Raw genomic sequence first — 18,710 nt, forward strand, 5'->3', positions numbered from 1 at the left:
AAAACATTTCAGATGAGCAGTTAATGAAATCTAGTTTAACTCAGCTCTGTTAAACCAAAATACTGGATTATATGTCAGACATCTGTACAGGTTTAAACAGGTATATTTAAAATATACATATTGTAAGAGGTACAAAGGATAAAAACAAGAAGTGGTGTAAGCTGTTGTAAGCAGGTAAGACTTCTCTGTCTAGACCACATGTGCCCAGACCTGGCCTAACAAACGTATTTCTGAACACCGATTTTCTGAAGGACTGTGACTAGCAGTGGTAGTATAACTAACCCTCTGATCAACAGTATGATAAGTTGTTTTTCACCTGCTCCAGAGCTGAAGTACATTATTCCACAACTACACCTGCATATCTGTCAGTCTCAGACTGCCTTCTACAGCCTGAACGTCTTTTCTTCATTTCTTAAAATAATGTTAAGTGGTGTATTTTTAAAATTTAATTACTTTTATTTTATTTTTAATTCCAGAGCAACTAAACCAAACCAGCTGTCCTTAGGCAGGAAGTATATAAAAATAAATAAGCTGCTTTTGCCATGCAACAGACTTGCCAAGATCAACCCCAAGAATGCTGTCAAATGACTGTCCAGCTACATGGAAAACTAGTGTACCTTGCTTTCAGTGTGTTTTACAGGAGGGTGGCCCATGCACAGGAGTTGTCCCAAGCTACAAACACATCTTTTTTAGCAGCAGAGAAGATCCCATGGTGTTTGTCACCAATGCCAAGCCCCCAGGCAGCTGTGGGACTTTCTCATTGGGAAGTGAAATGATTAACCAAATTGTAATTGCAAATAGTTGTTTGGTTAGACTTAAGTGTCTGTGGATCAATGAATTACCTAACATGGAATTTGAAGTTTGAAGTATATTTATAAAATCATATCCCTTGCTCTCAAATTTACATGTCTCAGAAGAAATATATTTGAATTTCTGTAACGAGTTTCTCAGTGTTTGCTTTGAAGTATTTCTTGTACTCAGCTGTTATACACTGTATATCCAGGAGGGTCCCAAAAAGTTACTTTTATTTAATTTGATTATGAAAATATTATGTTCAAGGGCTGAACCTATGAGAATTTTTGAGCATTGTGTGTGCAGGTGTGCAGGTTCATGTCTGTAAGTGCTCCCAGTGATGCACATGGAGACTAGAAAGACACTGCCTACTTTGGTTTTCCTAATCAGAAAATATTTTGTAGATTTACCAGTTGAGGGACTCCTCATATATATATATATATATATATATATATATATATATATATTATCTAACCAACTGCATCATGCTTAATAACCAACTTCCACTTAAAAACCTTCTTCTGTGAAGGAGAGGTCTAAAGGAGAGTTTTGCTTTTGTTGCAAACATCAATAACCTTACAAAAATATCCGGAGCTCCATTTGGCTGAACAGTGTTGCCACTGAAGCTTTCTCTCTTGTCATTTTATTAGCAGTAATGAATATATTAAAACAAACAAATAAAAAACAAATAAATAAATAAAAAAAAAACAACAACCAAAATGTAAAATTAAGCATTGAGTCATGTATTCTTCAGGTCATATTGATTTCTTCACTTTTTATTTTATTTTATTTATTTATTTATTTTTAAATATATCAGTTGTTTAAGTCTTAACAAATATTATAGAAGTTTTTGCTGGGCTCTTTGTCTTAAGCACAGCCATCAGTTTATAGATTAAGCTGTCCTTTTGTGCAAATTCCTACTTGTCTTTTATAGGCAGTAGAATAATTAAATGAATTTAATTATTTTCCCTAGAATGGGTCAGTAGGTACTGAAATGATGAAAGATTTAATAAAGATATTTCCTTCATTAGGGACTACTTCAGCATTCCCTGATAAGAACAGCATTTACAAAAATAATGCTATTCCCACTGTAGTCAATGGGACAGCTCACAAGGGTAAAATGTGCATTGTTTGACCTGATCCTTGCTCATTAATGTCTATAAAAACTCCATTAAGCAACATAAGAAAAATAACATATAGAGAGATCAAATAATTTTAGTAATATTACATGCAAACTAATAAAACTCTCTGGCAACACTAGAACCCTCTAGATCATCATCTCAGTCTTGTTTTCTTAAATGTTATTATCTCTAACTGCAGTGCTAAACCTACAGCAATGTTTTGTTTGTTTGTTTGTTTGTTTGTTTTTGTAAATAATTAATGGTATAAACATAGGATTTTCTTTGCTGGATGAATTGCCTACAGACACATTGTGATTTTTGCTATATATTAAAAATATGTTTGAAAATGCCACAGATGAATTATTTCAATTCACTACCACACAATGGTATATTGCCTTAGCCCCATGCTGCAGTTTATTTTCTGATGAACTGACTTTGAAGAATCTTTATGCCATTGCTCATGAGTTCCTTACATAGGAACATACATATACATAGGTGAAGTTGCGTTGGTGGGTTTTACTCTTAGGAATACCCAGTTCTTCTTCTTTCCCTTTTACTGTTTTCTCACTCCCTCTCTCTCTTTTTTTTTTTTTTTTTTTTTGTTGTTGTTGTTTCCCTTCAGTCTATACTTCAGTCTCAGTGGATGGCCTTTATTTCCATCTCCTTACTCAGAACTACCTCCTCCCATCTCTTCAACACTCCTTATTTTAGTGCACTCTTCAGCCAAGACCCTTGTCTGTGTTCCAGGATTTCTTCCATTGATATAAATTCTGGTATTTGGTGTTTATCTGAGGCTCCCTCTATTGACAGCAACCCACTCCGCTTCTCTAGTCAGGACATGGCTCTTTTACTCCTCCACTGTGCCAGACCACAGAAGTGTGTCCTTTGACTCCTAGAACCAGTTCCTAGCATCCTTAGCTGCTACACTGACATTTTATAATTGTCTCTTGTACCTTCCACTGTGATTTATAATTCATATGAAATGTTCTCAGTTAAACATCCTGCCCACAGAGGAAGGAAAGAACCCTCCGCATTGCACCCACTGAAGTCATTAATCTCATCCACTTCCCCTGATCAAAATTCATACACTCCAACCCCCCTACAACATAGGAGACAGAGTGTGTTATAATACAAGTGCTTCTTATTCCCCCCTCTTTCTATTTCTCCTATTCCCCACCCAGAGAAGATTAATCTGCCTGCAGTTTCCCAAGTAGTAGCACCTGCAGTCATATGTGTCTGCTGTAGCAGAGGGACAAAACCCAAGATGTCCCTGAGACACTGAATGTCTTTTGCCTTTGCAAAAGATCCACCCAAGCTACAAGCCCACAGGACGGGAACACTCTGAACACTTCAGGTATGAGACCATAAACCTGCTGTAGCAGCTGGCCCCAAACAGCAGTTGAATATAAAAGAAGTGGTGGCTGCTTTCTGCAGAAGTGCACTGGCACAGTGCTTCCTTCTGGCGGCTTTACTATAAGCAGTCTCCTATGCAAATATTTAATGTCCCGTGATAAATCACATCTAAAAATGCTGAAGAACCTGACTAACTAGATTAATGGGGTCAGGGGAAATACATAAGAAAAAAAAAAAAAAAAAAAAAAAGCAAAGATTGTTGGCTGTTACTAAAAAACTTTGATTTTCAGCCATGTCTAACGAATATTGATGATTAGTGTTTTAGCTGGAAGTTATTTAATGTAAACACCAAAGTAAAAGGTTCAGTCTTATTTAGTCTTTACACAATACTTTGGAACTAAGCTGCAGTTTCTACCACATGAGGCATAAAATCAATTAAAGAAGAATGTTTATGCTCCAGCAGACTTGTAACTGCACTGCTTAAAGTTCAGTTGGTTTGTGTTTTAAAATATTTTTGTTAAATTTCCAGTCTGAATCTGGTATTAATTAAAGATGTTAAATGTGGTCTCCTTCCAAAACCATTTGATTTTCTTGTTTCTTCCTACTAACAGCGTCCATACTGGTCTGAATCTTACCCTTTTACAAATATAACATACATATTTTATTAATATGGCTATTTTCATCGACAAAAATAACAAGGCTCTGCCTATTTTGCATGCAGTAGTATTATGACCTTCATCTGATCAATTACTGCACAGGAAATGGGCCATCTGTATTGATAAAGTTTGAAACTGAAAGGCTTGTGAAAAGGAAGCTGCTCTGACGCATGCAAGCTATCAATGGGAAAAAGGGATCATTCTCACATTTGATTGTATCATGCAATTGAAGAATATGTGCCAGGCTGCCTGATGCTAACAAAAATGTAATTTTTTTTTTACCCTCATCCCCTCATGAAGCCTTCAGATAGATGTGGGATGCCTGAGTAAAATGTTATTTAAAGGTGGAGAAGACAAAGGATTATACATTCAGAGGTTTGCTTTCTTAGATTTATTATCAAACAAAATTCTTTGTTTGATGGCAATTACCATGACTGCCAGTTTTCATTTCTCACAGAAGATCATGGCAATAAGACACTAAAGGGCACTGTGTACTTGTCTCCAGGTTTGTATTGCCACCATGCTGCCAATAATACAGCCAGTGAATTAGAAGGCCAAAGAGCCATGAACACTTAAGGCGGCACTGTCAGGTGGTTTAGAGGGGAATACTTCTTATGGTAGCCAAGCCAATTTATGCTGGCTTGACTTGTTTATGGCTTTACAGCCTAAGGCTTCCATTTCAACTTTCAGATTCATCAAACCTGAATTCTAACACAAAATGTTAACAGTGTCCTTATGGGCTTGCATCTCAGCTGATTCAGCAGATGAACACATGCTCTGTCCAGTGGGAAAACTGTTCTACCTACATTCACAGTGAGGCCTGGATTTGAATCAAAAGTCCAATAAAAAGTTACAAGTGATATTAGGCCCATGATTTTTGTTGTTGTTTGTTTGCTTTTAGATTAAAAATATAAATCAAATTTTAGTTAAATAGCATATCTATTCCATAGGGAAATACTTCACACATTGTTATGTAGGAGAATGCCACAGACAAGCACTAAAAGCAATAATGACAGCCCAGTAGAAGAATACATGATTTTTTCTATTCATTAGGATACAGAGCTCAGCACTTGTGCATGATTCTGTCTCACATTAGTTTTCCGAGTATAAGAACTATAAACAAGCCAAAACTACCGCACCATTCTTCCATGCCTCTCCGCCTTGACATTCATGTCCTATTAATTGTATTATCTTGTTACACACCTGCAAGGGCTCTACAAGCTTCAAGTTTTCAAGCTTTTCTTTTTCAAAGTTCTTCTCATGTTGGAAAAGGGTAGGCATAGGATATTCAGTTGTATTACCTTGTTCCTAACTTAAAAAAATAAGCAATCCTTTTCCCCGACCTTCCCTAGTTAATCCCAAGTTTAATGCTGTTTTTAAAATTTAACTTCTTTAGTTGGGTACAGGACTATGCCATTTCAAACTAAAAATAAACAAACAAACAAATAAAAAAAATCTTTTCAAGGGATGAACTGGAAGGCATTGGAAGGCATTACGAAGACTATTTAATTTACTACATGTAACTTTTATCATACAAAATCATCTTTTTGTTTGTTTGTTTATTTTTTTTTATTTTATTTTTTTTTTCCCTAACATGACAGAGAGCTTTAATATCAGTTCCCCTTGGCATTCACCACACATCTAGTGGCAAAGCAGACCTTAATTCCACAGCATGCAACACAGGTTTCCTAGGAAATGATAGGTACCAAGAAATACTAAGATGAGGGGATTTAAATGATAACAACTGCATTGAAATCTGGGGTGCAAAATTTGATATACTGCGTAAGTTGCAAATCATGTGATATTAGTACATTTTTTTGTGAGTTTTTGAGTACATTACTTCCAATAACTGTAACGCTATGGAATTGCTGGTCAAGAGTTCTGCACCATGTAACAAAAGCCCTACATATTAATTAAACAAGTTTTAATGAGTTTTTACTTTTAAAAGAACTCATGGACTGCTGTGTAAATAAAGGTAAAACTTTGTTTTTGATCCGCTGGTGGCATCCATGCCCATGGCTGGGGGGTTGGAACTGCATGATCTTTAAGGTCTCTTCTAACTCAAACTGTTCTGTGATTCTATGAACACTTTAAGGAGTTGCCTGTGATATGGCAGATAACAAATCTGTCCTACAGACTGCAGACTTATCTGTAAGCTGCACTCACATGTTCAGCTGAAAACTGAGACACAGGATCTTGCAAAAATACTCTCAATGTACAGGAAATTTCTAATGGACAACTGGGAATTCTGTTAAGGTAGAAAAACTTGAAAAGGAGCAATATCTGGTGAGTTTGTGAATTTTATCAGACCCATAATTTCCTGTTTCTTGAAATATTCTGATCTCCTCCAGAGTTTATGAATTATAAATAGCTACAAAACAGTAATTATACTGTGGTTAAATATTTATGTGTTTTTTTCAGTAGTTTTGTAGAAAAATCATTACATCAAAATTTAAGTGAGTGGTTCCCACAGTGTACGGCTCAAATACAGCCATACTCTGTGACCCAGCTGTGATCCAGTGTAGCTGGGATTCAGCAAAGCGCAGTGGGTGGAAAGTCAGAAAATGAGATGACTGAAGTATGAAGAGAGAATGAAATGTATGTAAACCTTTAGGGCAACAGAAATATGAGGTAGGACAGGGAGGCGTGAAAAGTAGTTTAAATTTTGACCATTATCAAGGCTAGAATTTCCTTGATTTCTACGTGGTATAGTGTAATAATGTTTCAGTTCACAATGAAGATCCTACTACTGACTCAATAGCAAGTGACAAAAAATGGTAGACCAAGTGTTGATGTGCCTACAGCTACGGAGATGATGTTCCTACTTATTCATGTTCTTCATCTCCTAGATGCACAAGTACAAGAAGTTCTGCTTTCAGCAGTACAAAACAAAACAAAACAAAACAAAAGACTGAAATCAAACTTGTGCATACAGAGTTGCCTGACATCACATTTCTACCTTCTTCTGTGTTGTAAACAGAGCACTGAATTAGGGAGCAGAAATTCCTGATTTTAAGCTCATGAGACATATCCAACTCACAGTCTTCTTTAGGATGGTGGAAGACTGAAAGTGCCCTGGTAACTTTTAGTTTGATTATAAAACAGAGACAAAAAAGAAAAGAAAAGAAAAGAAAAGAAAAGAAAAGAAAAGAAAAGAAAAGAAAAGAAAAGAAAAGAAAAGAAAAGAAAAGAAAAGAAAAGAAAAGAAAAGAAAAGAAAAGAAAAGAAAAGAAAAGAAAAGAAAAGAAAAGAAAAGAAAAGAAAAGAAAAGAAAAGAAAAGAAAAGGTATGAAAGAGTGGACTGGGGCAGTCCTTCTTGATAAGTTAGGTAGTTTAAAAGGAAAGGTACTGTCCCTTCAGAAACAGAAATATCATTTCAAAAAATCCTCTTACAATCCTTGCATGCTACAAAATTATCAGATCTACCCCTTGCACCAATTTTTAATTTCCCACTGTGTGAGTATTGCGATTAATAAATTGGAGGACAATGCCACATTTTTCAATTGAGTAATCCAACTATTCAGACTTTCTGTTGCCTTTTGGACACTTTTATAAATAATTGACCACTTTTCAGAATCATGACGGAAAATATTGGAGTTATTTGTAGAACACTGTCAGTGCATTCATTTTGGAGTGTATATCAGTAATATTTGCAGGGTGGAAATGAGATGCAGGTCAAGTTAATGAAGCTATTGAATAGGAAAAATTAGAAGCTCTAACAGACAGAATAATAAAATATATATGCCATGAGGAGCAGAGAACAGAAGAGTGAGCAAAAGTAATGAGGTGAATAATAGCTGTGCCTGCTTTTCACCATCTGTGTTACAACATCAGCCCCTAGGACAGGGTTCCCATTGTATAGCAGGCTGCACGAAACTGGAAGAAGCTGGAGAAGAATGCCTCCTCACAGATGATCTGATGCTGTAATTCCACATATGCTGCTGCTTGGATAAGCCACTACTGTTGTACATTTTCACTGGAGTTGGTAAAAAAGTTTGTGCTGGAAAACAGCATGAAATACTTTACAGAAAAAAGAGCTGGAATCCCCATCAACACATCATCTAGACTGCATGATGAGGAAAAGGTTAACATGAACATCCATTTCTTGGCCACCTCTACAATGTATCTTGGTTACTGCAGCAGTTTCAAAAGGCAGGAAAAGATACTGTATATGCGAGATTAAAGAACAGCTACAAGTTATATATGAGAAAAAAATAAAAAAGACAAAAAACTGTGAGTAAGATGCTAATGTATCCCAATAAACAGAAAAGCATTTTGTGTACCATGGTTAGTCAGAGCAAATGCCCCTGGATATTGTCCTCAGAAGTCAGTTTTTCTGGAAAGCACACTCAGATACTCTGTAAATCCCCAAATACAAGCAAACTAATTTAGATGTAGTATGAGGTTTGGCACCAGGGAAAGAAAAACTTTACAGTTTATGGAACTGTCTGACAGTTTCTAGGCAGAAAATAATGGGTTTGGAGAATTTTAATTCTGTGGCAACCACAGCTCAATGTGCTTCCCACCATCCCTGCCCGGTAACAAGATATCTCAGAAACAAATTGGTGTCACTAATGTAACACTCCCCTTGAAAACAGTCTGACTCCAGAACAAAAAGTTTAAGCACCATAAAAAAATAATAAAAAAAAGGTTTTCAACTTGTCAAAAAAGCCTAATTTGGGGACAAGATTTCCTTCCTTAAATAAAAGTCTGCCTGGACAATTGGTTTCAAAGCAATGAGTGGCAGGCAGCCTGGTTATGGTGCTCTGCGGTAGATTTGGACTCTTGAGTCCAGTTCTTCATCTGGACTCCTGCCTAAGTCTGCTTCTGGCACAAATGGTTTGCTGGAGAACCAAACCCGGCTGTGTGCCAGCACAAGCTGGAGCACTCCCTTTGTGTGCCGTGACTACAAACCTGGATATGTCATGGTAATGTTTTCTTGATGAGGTGTGCACACTTTGGGCTGATCTTGAGTAGAAATGGAAAGAGCTCAGAAGTCCTGCTTACTTAGTAAAGCAGGGATGACTTTCTTGGTAAAAATGCAGATGCAAGTGGTACCATAAAACTGGAGGAAATGGGCAATTGACGAGCTTCTGAGGCTAATAAACTATCTCTCCTCTAATTATACCTGATGTAAAAACCTCGAGACAGTTACTCATACATTTTACAAGGCAAAATAGCAAATGAGCTGTGCACTGAAATTCCTTTGCATAGCAACTTAGGAAATCACCAGTGCTCAATTTTTATTTAATTTTACCACATTTTATGTTCTTCCAAAGTGCTGCATCCTGCAAGCAGAATATGCAGCTCATGACTTGCTGGCTTTGGGAGCTGAACTAACCCCAAATTTGAGTCATGAGTAGGAAACAATTCAGTTGTTCTCTGGGGTGAAGAATGGAAAGGAAAAGGCATGTGTTGATTAATGCATTGCAGCACCGATCCACCCTTTCTTTAATTAGGGGAGTGGAGTCAAACAACTCCTCTGCCTCACTTCATATGGAAAACTGAATTTGTCTTTGGACTGTTACTATAAAGCCATGGATACTCCCACAGCATCTGAAACAAAGGCTATTGATGCTGGACAAAAGCCATTCCCTGGTTTCCACAGGCACTGGGTGAGGCTCAAACTTTGTACACTTTAGACTAAATTAACTGAATAACTGAGGTAAGCTGTGCTGGCCATCGCCAAGGATCAATATTTGAAGGCAGCACGAGTACCAGAGAGTTCATGTCACTAGGACTTTTGACAAATGCAGAAATTCAGCCTCCGTATTCAAAACTTACCAAAATTCTGCACATTTTGAACCATAATGAGTAGGACTTCTTTCCATCTGATAACATTTGTGTATACAAACCTGTGTTCTACACACTTGTCTAACAGACATTTGCCCGCATTCCTTGTTTGTTAGACCTATTCTAACAAGAGGAAATAAAAGACTTCTTGGGTCTTGCAGCTGAAAACAGCTTTTGAACTGAAGTGAATCAGGGTGCCTTTACTGGAATGAATAGACCTTTCAGCTTGAACCAGCCAAGCACCAGCCACTTTGGGGCTGTTTTTCTGGAAATACTTTACCAGAATTCATCCCCCCAACAAATACAACAGTAATTGTCCCGGGCTGCTTCTGTCCGGACAAGACCAACAGACACTGTCTTTGAAAGGAAAACCCTCTGGTCTTTTTATGGTCTGCATCTCTGGCAGACCCAACACGCACTTTTTTCCAGTGAAATTACCGTCTTTCTGTGCTCTGCCAGTTTTCTCCCTTCATTATCTTTTATTTCCCGTCATTTCCCCCTCCTCCCTCGCTTGGCTCTCCAACCAAGTCTAGTGGTGCGGGGCCGGCGAGCTACTGGCCCTTGAGGCTGACGCCAACAACGGGATCGGGCTAGGAGGATGCTCGGAGCACGGGGAGAGCAGCACAGGAGCATTCCTCCCATTTTCCAAGGATGCCATGCACCCGGGCTACGGGGGAGGCTGCTCTCAGCTCTCGGGGCCAGTCCTCGGGTGCCCAATTCCAGCAGCCTTCCCCCTGCCCCCCGGTGCCCTTCCCTCCCCAGGCAGGGAAAGAGTCGGGCTGCCGGGTGCCGATGCTCCCAGAGGGGGTGACCGGAGCGCCTCGGCCACCCGCCCGCTGGGACAAACGCCACCCGCCCGGACAGACAGCTCGGATCTTCGCTCCGGGAACAGCAGAAGGTGAGCTCTGGGACAAGGCCACCCCCGCAGACCCTCGCAGCAGCACTGAACACCCCTCCGTGCCGGTGTCTCCCCGCTACTCACCGGTCTCCCCATCCTCCTCTTCTTCCTCCTCCTCCTCCTCCGCCTCCTCCTCTTCCAGATCCAGCAGCACGTCCGCGTTCGCCGCCTGCATCTCGCCCCTGGTGCCCTCTCCCCCCGGCCCCGAGCTCCCCCGGCCCCTGCCCGTGCCCCGTGTCCCGGGCGCCGAGCGCGGAGCCCAGGCGGAGCCCGACCGGCGGCGGCGGCCCCGGGCTGCGGGGCGGGGAGGGGCCGGGGGGGGGGGGGACAGGGGGCGGCCCCGGCACCTTCCTGGCAGCCGCCCCGGGGCCGGCGGCGTCCCGGGGCTGCCCCCCCTCGGTCCCCTCAGCCCCCTCCCCGAGCGTCCTTTACAGAACAGGGGGCGACCCTCGGGGGGTGGAGGCGGAGGGAGCTGGAAACCTCTCCTACCTCGTCAGCAGCATCCCGAGCCAGTGAAAGGGGAACGTGGGAAGAGCATCGTGGTAGTCGATGTGATTTTTGACCCCCTCCTCCTTTTTTTTTTTGCATTTGGCCATATCAGACAATTGGAGATGTCATAAGTGGGTCAAATGTCATCTTAAAACTAATTAGGAAACAGTTTTATATTATTATTGTCATTATTTTTTCCTAACAGGACCCAGAGCAAAGATTTGCCCCAAATGCCTCTGCTTCCACCCTTATGTTTACTCTTTGAAGATTGTCTCAGGACTTTAACCCCCTGGGTCTTAAAGGATGTCAGAGCATGCACTCGGTCATTGAAGAGCTCAGCGTTGCTCGATTCTTCATAAAACCTGAAGCATGGAACAAATAAATAAATAAATCCACATGTTGGCAGGGTTATTCGGAAAAAGTTGCAGAAGTTGGAGTAGGAAGGCTCGAGGACCAAATTAGACAAAAAGCCAATCTTTCGAGCTTTACAGATGTATTCATCTCACTTGGCTGTTTTGCAGGTGAACCATTGTCCTCATCCCCGTCTCAGTCTACAAGTAGGAAATAGGAGAATTTTGCAACACAGGGGGTGAAGAACTGTCACTTTGCAGAAATGCTGCAGGGGCAGAAGTGCTCACAAAGAAAGGATTTGAAGTGCTCAGCAATGTGCAAGCCTCCTCACATGTCCTGGTTCTGGGGGAGAGCAGAGGTTTGCTGAAACTGGAAGGCGTCTGGAGGAGTGCCCAGAGAGGAGCTGGACTGAGCCTGAGCAGTAGGAAGAAATGGAAACAATAAAAGTGAATGAGCAAATGTTAGCTGAAAAAGACTGGGAAAATGGATTGAAGGAACAGGGAAGTCTGGCTCAGAAAAGAAGAAACAAGTAAGATAATCTTCTTAGTCTGCATTAAGTAACCTATAAGCAATCTGTTTGCAATCTCTACTGCTGACACCAAAAAAAAAACAAACAACACAAACAAAACAACCCACAGTACCCAGGATGTTTAAAGTGTTTAAACAAGGAGGTGGACCAAAGCCATTTGTCAGATAAGCTTGTCACTTGTCATCAACTGTTGACAAACGGCTGTGGGTCAGAGTCACAGCAGGGCCTGGCATTGCAATTAATTAAGTGCAAGAATTTCCTGACAAAAATGATTGAGAAATTTAACTTAAGTTTTGGAGCAGCTCTGCTTAGTAAAGACCCTACCACACAGATCCCTGGAAAAGAGAAGTTGTCTGTAAGGACATCTGTGTAGTCTGCAGAACTGTGAGTACCTCTCTCAAGCTCCTTGATGCAAGCACCAGTATCAGCAAACCTGCGCTGTCAGCACCACCTGGCCCTGCCTGTTTTTCTCACTGTTGGACAGATAAAAAAAGCATCATGGACATGGACCGGGGCAGGAGGGCAATACCAGGAGTGGTTGATGCCACATAGTAAGACACAAGTTTTCTCGTGTCCCAGGTTTGAAATATGGCATGGCACAGCCAGTCTGCTTCTGAAAATCTTCAACATGTGCTTCACTCATTGTCACAACCACTTGTCAATGCAATTAAAAGGTTGCAAAGTGCAGCCTTTTTAAAAATATGTGTAGGGAAGAGGAGCATTCCAAAAACAACCTGCACACAAAATGTTTTTTTTTAACTGAATCCTACTAAAAACACAAGTAGAGCATCTACCCCCTCAGTCCTGCTCTCACTGCAAAGTATCCCCCAGCATTTAGAGGACATAAAGGTTTTGCACGTTTCATTCAGCTCTCAAAACCCGAACTCTGTGTTTCAGAGATGACTTTAAGGCAGAGTATTGCAGTTATTTGACAAGACAAAGGGAGTACTGTGTCTAAAATTCCCATAAAGCTTTATGAAAAAGCATAGCTATTTTTTTCCCAATTTTTATAACTGATGCAAATATTTCCATGTATACTTTTGGCAAAGTACCAATGAAGCTTAGTTTTGATACTCCTGAAAAATAGAGATAAAAAAAAAAAAGCAAATGAAGAGAAAAATGCAACAGCACCACCCTGCTGCCATCTCTTTGTCAAATGTATAATAGCAGAAGCTCTGCTCAGAGAGATGCAGTTATGTAATCTCTAGTTTTAAAAAAAATAGTTTTTTTTTCAAAAGTTAGCTAAAGTGAAAAGGTTGGAGTAAAAAAATCCTTTTTTTTTTTTTTTTTTTTTTTTCCCAGTTCAAGCATGGCTGTTTCTAATTTTATTGAAAAAGAAATAGGAAAACAATAAAAACGTTTGAACATTCCTGGTAGTGAGAAACAGAGCAGGAGCCCATGGAGCCAGTGGAAAAATCGCCTCCATGAACAGGGGTTTCGTGGCAACCAGCAAAACAGAGTTCAGGAAGGGACTTCAAGAGATTGTTTAGTCCGGTGGTGACAACATTTTGGCACAGGCACCAGGCCTATAACTGACATAGATTTGGGCTGGCACCGGGACCTCTGAGTCACAGTGACAATAAGTTTGGCGCTAAGCACCAAAAATATCCCGCCAGTCACTGGGCTAGTCCAGCCACTGGCACTGCGCCAGGTTTGGATGTATACAAGCAGTCAGTGACGAATACTTGCTGGTCATGTGAGGATCCCATAATGCCCCAAAGTGAGCTCTTTTCAGGGTATTACTCCTTGCAATACTCACACAAAATCATTTTCCTGCAGTTGAAGCTCTTTTTTCTTGTCCTTTTTCTGAGCATCCATTGAGAACAGCTGGTTGTTGTCCTCTTAATAATAACATATTCCAAATGGAAAACTATCACCTTAATTTACCTGGAGCTGTTCTCATCCAGATTACAAAACCCAATTCTTTCATCCTTTCAACATATATCATTGTAGGTACTTTCCTCTTGGTAAGAAATTAGCGTACAAATCTCATATGAGACTCTATCAAAGCAAAAGGTGATATTATTTTACAAAATCTCTAAATACATCAGCTTTACACTCACAGTCTTCTCCTCAATGATTTCCTTCACTTACACTCCCACTCCTACACACTCACAGGAGCCAAGATGTATGTGTTCAGGTCGTCTGTCCATGGCCACTTATGTGCAACACAGGAAGAGGTGGCTGGAGAGTCTTCAACCTTAGAGCCCTTCAAAAGCCACCTGGACATGGTCCTGGGCAGCTTGCTCTGGGTGTCCCTGCTTGGGCAGGGCCTCAGGCAGGTGGGCTCCAGAAGTCCAGTCTCAACCATTCTATAGAGGGATGCCAGGTGTCAAGCATTCATCACATCTCTTGGGCAATGACAAACTGATTTTGGGCAGGTCTCTCATAATTCTCAAGAGCTAAAGGTTAGTATGACATGATTCTTTTGTATCAGAGTTTTGAGAGTTCTGGTTATTTCCACCTTTAGCCAAATCTGCCTTCAGGCCACAGCCTGTATACAATCAATTTTACTGCTGTGGACTATGTCCTTCTTTATGAACATATATATATAAATATGTTCATAATATATATATATATATACATATATATATATTTTCCCCTACTATCTTAATATTCCTATTACAAGCCTGTATCTCTATATATCTTTCTTCATCATCTGACACTTTCCCAGATAATACACTGCCCAGCAGCAATTGCAGAATTCCAGGTAAGAACTCATCCAAAAAAAAACTGAACACAGTTTTTGTATCATTTGGAATGTGATGCTCCTTCTAATATGTCCCAGAGTGACAATTGCTTTTTTTTTTTTTTGTAGCAGTATCACCTTGTCAACTCATATTTATATTGCCCTCTGCCATAAATCTTAGATTAATTTCTGCAGTTCTGTTGTCAGGCTATTTTCCATTTTGTATTTCTGTATTTGATTTGCTCCTGAGAGGGCACTTGTTGCCCTTACTTTTGTTATATTTCCTCCTTTGATCAACTCCTTCTCATTTGTCAAGGTAATACTGAATTCAGATGTCTTTCACCATGCCTGTGAACTGCTGAGGGACAAAATGCATACAGCTTTAACCACAGTCATTTCAGAATAAAGACCAAGAGTGAGCAGCAAAAAAGCATTCAGTCGGCAGATTTGGAGGACTGGTAGGTCAAGTGTACTTAAAAAAAACTGGAAAGAGTTTTGTGGGAAAGCTCTCAATCATTGTAAGATACTGTATTAAGGCCACTATAGCAACTCATATCAGTGCAGATGAAATTTAGGAAGAACAGCAGTGGACAAGTATTGCATAAGGTATTCTTTAAGGGTATAAAGATCAAGTGGTCCATCACTGTGGGATTCATTGCAGAATATGGTGATCTTCCTATTTTGCATTCTTAGGTAGAATGAAAGAAGTAATTGTCCCAGAGACCAAACCAAAGTTTATTATTTCATAAGACATTACACTTTTTAATAACTGCTGGGATATCGTACCTGATAGTGGGTGAATTTTAAAACATTACAGAAACAGTTTGAAACTCAGTAACAGAAAAGAGGGTATTTGAAATACAATACTAGATAGCCTGCAAAGCTCTGTTCTAATGCAGAAATAAATTCAGAGAGAAAAGATACAGAAATAATTTAAAAAAATGTTCATTCACCACAAGAAATTCCAATAGGTGCACCAAACTTTTCATAAATTTGCTGTATTAGAAGTCAGTAAAAGAAGGTGCAGGAGAATGTACTTTCAGTTCCCCAAAACTTGTGTGTTTCCTGGTCCTGTTATGTTAGTGCTTGCAATCTGTTTGAGGCTAGAGAAAAAAAAAAAAAAAAAAAAAAAAAAAAAAAAGAGCACTGCACTGAAGAGTTTTGAGTTCATTTTGTTTCATCAAGTACTTTTCTTTATTTCAGTATGATTCACAGATAAGGAGAACAATGAAGCATTAGGGGAAATTGAAATTACTCAGACCTTGTACAGCTGCAGTATTTTTCTTTCATTTTGGTCGTGTTTCCAATCGTACATAATCCTGACAGACTTCTTAATTTTCGCTCTTGCATGCAACCTCCAGTCTGAGATGACAACTTCAGTCTCTCTTGCCCTCTATTGAAGTGAATTGGTAATAACAATTGCCAATAAAATGTGAGTTACAATATGTAAAGGAGGATATGAATAATTGATCTCAGACCACTGGCGTGTGTAATTACTTTATGTAGAAGTCTCATAAGTGCTGCCAAATCTGCTGGCTCCTACCTATGTATTCGTTTTACCTTCTTTCACTATCTGCCAATAGTGTAGGATATACACATGACAATTTTATGGCAAACTTTCAGCCTGACATTTTTAACATGTTTAATACAGAGCTTTTAATTTCTAGGGAAGGTCTGTACTTGGCCAGTGTATATCTTAGAATAATAGACTCAACGTTCAAGCAGTTCTATTTCTCTAACGTAAATGCCTCAATTCAAATAGTTTAGAATATGTAAAATTCAGGGAGTTAATAGGGTTATTTCATCAGGTGAATTATGAACAATTACATACAGTCATTTTGTTTGTAACGTACCATAATAGCTTTATGATGTTTTAACTACACTTACAAAAACATTTTAGTCCTCTATCTGTCTGGATATCCTGAATTTACAGGAAATGACTCTAGCAAATCTTACTCATTTCCCAAGAGAGAGCACATTCTCAGTTATCCAGTGCAAGCCTTCACTACACCAGAAAAATTCCTATAGGTAGGTGTTGTGGAGGGCAAAGTGACCTGCTCTGGCTCATTAGTTCATATACTGTATATTATGGACATTACAACTCTTTTTAAAGCCAGTGAGAGTCCCTCTGCATGGTGCTGCCCTTCACATGGGCACACTGCTTAGAATGAGCTGAGGCATCTGGGCATCATGCTCGACTGATGGAGAAGGTATGTATGCCCAACGCTTGTGAGACTGCAAATAGATGTTGTCCTTTGTCCAGATTTTATGGGTGTTAAGGTCAGGAGGAGTTATGACACAGCCAGACTAACTAACACAGACTGCATCCCCTCTGCTCATCATCACAATCTCCCCTTATCACGGTGGCTGGTGCATCCACACTGCAGCTGTTGTTCATCTTTGCTGCACTTCCAGGGAAGCAGCAAGTAAGTGCTCCCTACATGTGCTTTCAAAAAGGCTCTGTGCTTTTTGGTTAAGCAAAGTGTTTTCAGTGACTGCTATTGTGCATCTCCCCTACTACTTGCAGGTACAGATTTTCCATTACAAGTTGAAGAGAGGGGAAGAAAGAAGAATTCTGAAATCAACCCTGCAATTAGATAAGTGAAGAGTTAATTCCAGAAATACTTCATGGTACTTTTAAAGACACTTTGGTTCTACGCTGTGACTGTGAAACGATCTTAAAATAACTTGTCAATAACTATAGCCTGCAGGGATAGAATAGGACCTTCTGGCTTTAATGAAAAAACTAGCAATCAAGCTTTGTAACTCTTCACTTACAGCTGAAAGCACGTATATAAACACACAAGTAAACACTTAGCTACTGTTTGATTCATGTTTGTGGTTTTGATACTCAGCTGTTCCTCACAACAGGTGCAGCAGGTGGTCTTTTGTAGAGAGATGCTTCAAACTCCTTTGGCTCTTTTCCAGAAGAAGACAAATAATTTCTTTCTGCTATTTTCCAGATCTGATTTTTTTTTTTTTTTTGTATCAGTATGGGTAGTTCTCCTGCTGAGGCTGGTCTTTATTTATTTGCAATGGTCTCTAATCTAATCTGCAGCAACATCCCTGTTGCTGGATTGTTCTGCCGTAGTTGTGTACATCAGTAGACTCCACAATTCGTGATGTGAAAGCTTGCTGTGACAGCTGGGCTTTAATGTTTGCACAAGAGCTGGAGGAGCATGTGTCTGTACAAGTATATGAACTCTCCTTCCTCTGTTCTGTGAAAAGAAACGGTCTTGTCACCAGTCCTTCCTCCTTCTCCACTCTCTTGTGACATGTTGCACTTCACTGCATTTCATCTTTATTCCTGAAGGGATTTTGATAGGCAGATAAGGAGACTCCTGATCCTCCTTAAAGAGGTGGAAGGAGGGAGACTTTTTCATGCTGGTTTGGATCCCCAGGAGGGAATACTGATATGCTCTGCAAAGTCTCTGTATTGCACTTGAAAGAGAAATTGATACTTTTTCATGTATCAAAATGTAAGATAGATAAACATTCTTATTTACTAACTATAAAGCATTTCAAATATATATTTATATATATATACACACACAGTGAGAGACTTTCCTAACTTCAAGGTGTGAGTCAGTTTTAAGCAGCTTCTTTCTTTCTTTCCCTGTGTCATTTTGGTCTCTTATTTGCTATAAAAAAGTAGCTTATGTGAACCTTAAGAATTTAGTTGGATAAGACTGGATAAGGCCCATCTGTCCCAGCCCCTGCCCAAGCAGGAACACCCAGCACAGGCTGCCCAGGACCACATCCAGGAGGTTTTTCAAGATCTCCAAGGAGGAGACTCTACAGCCTCTCTGGGCAGCCTGTGCCAGGCTGAGCAGCCCCAGCTCTCCCAAAGTCTCCTCACAGGAGAGGTGCTCCACTCCCTTCATCACCTTGGTGACCCTTCACTGGTGTCTCTCCACTATGTCCACGTCTCTCTCAGACTGGAGGCCCCAGAACTGGAGGTGCAGCCTCACCAGCAGTGGGGAAGGATCATCTACCTTGACCTGCTGGAGAGAGCAGCCCATGGACCTCATGCAGCCCA

The 18,710-nt window shown here is 40.0% G+C and overlaps 1 protein-coding gene across 2 annotated transcripts in view; it reads right to left on the reverse strand.

The window, feature by feature from the left end:
* ANO6 (anoctamin 6) overlaps nt 1-10,961 on the reverse strand; it is a 73,428-nt gene extending 62,467 nt beyond the window's left edge. Inside the window, exon 1 of one of the 2 annotated variants that reach the window (XM_084306450.1) lies at nt 10,698-10,961. In XM_084306450.1, coding sequence (XP_084162576.1) covers nt 10,698-10,788 — 91 coding nt within the window. In that variant the 5' untranslated portion in view covers nt 10,789-10,961. The remainder of the gene's footprint in view (nt 1-10,697) is intronic. The other variant, XM_084306451.1, reaches the window with a different exon arrangement.
* Nucleotides 10,962-18,710: the final 7,749 nt, after the last annotated feature.

This window comes from Netta rufina, assembly GCF_964035555.1.
Source record: "Netta rufina genome assembly, chromosome: 1".
In the NCBI taxonomy this organism is placed as follows: Eukaryota; Metazoa; Chordata; class Aves; order Anseriformes; family Anatidae; genus Netta; species Netta rufina.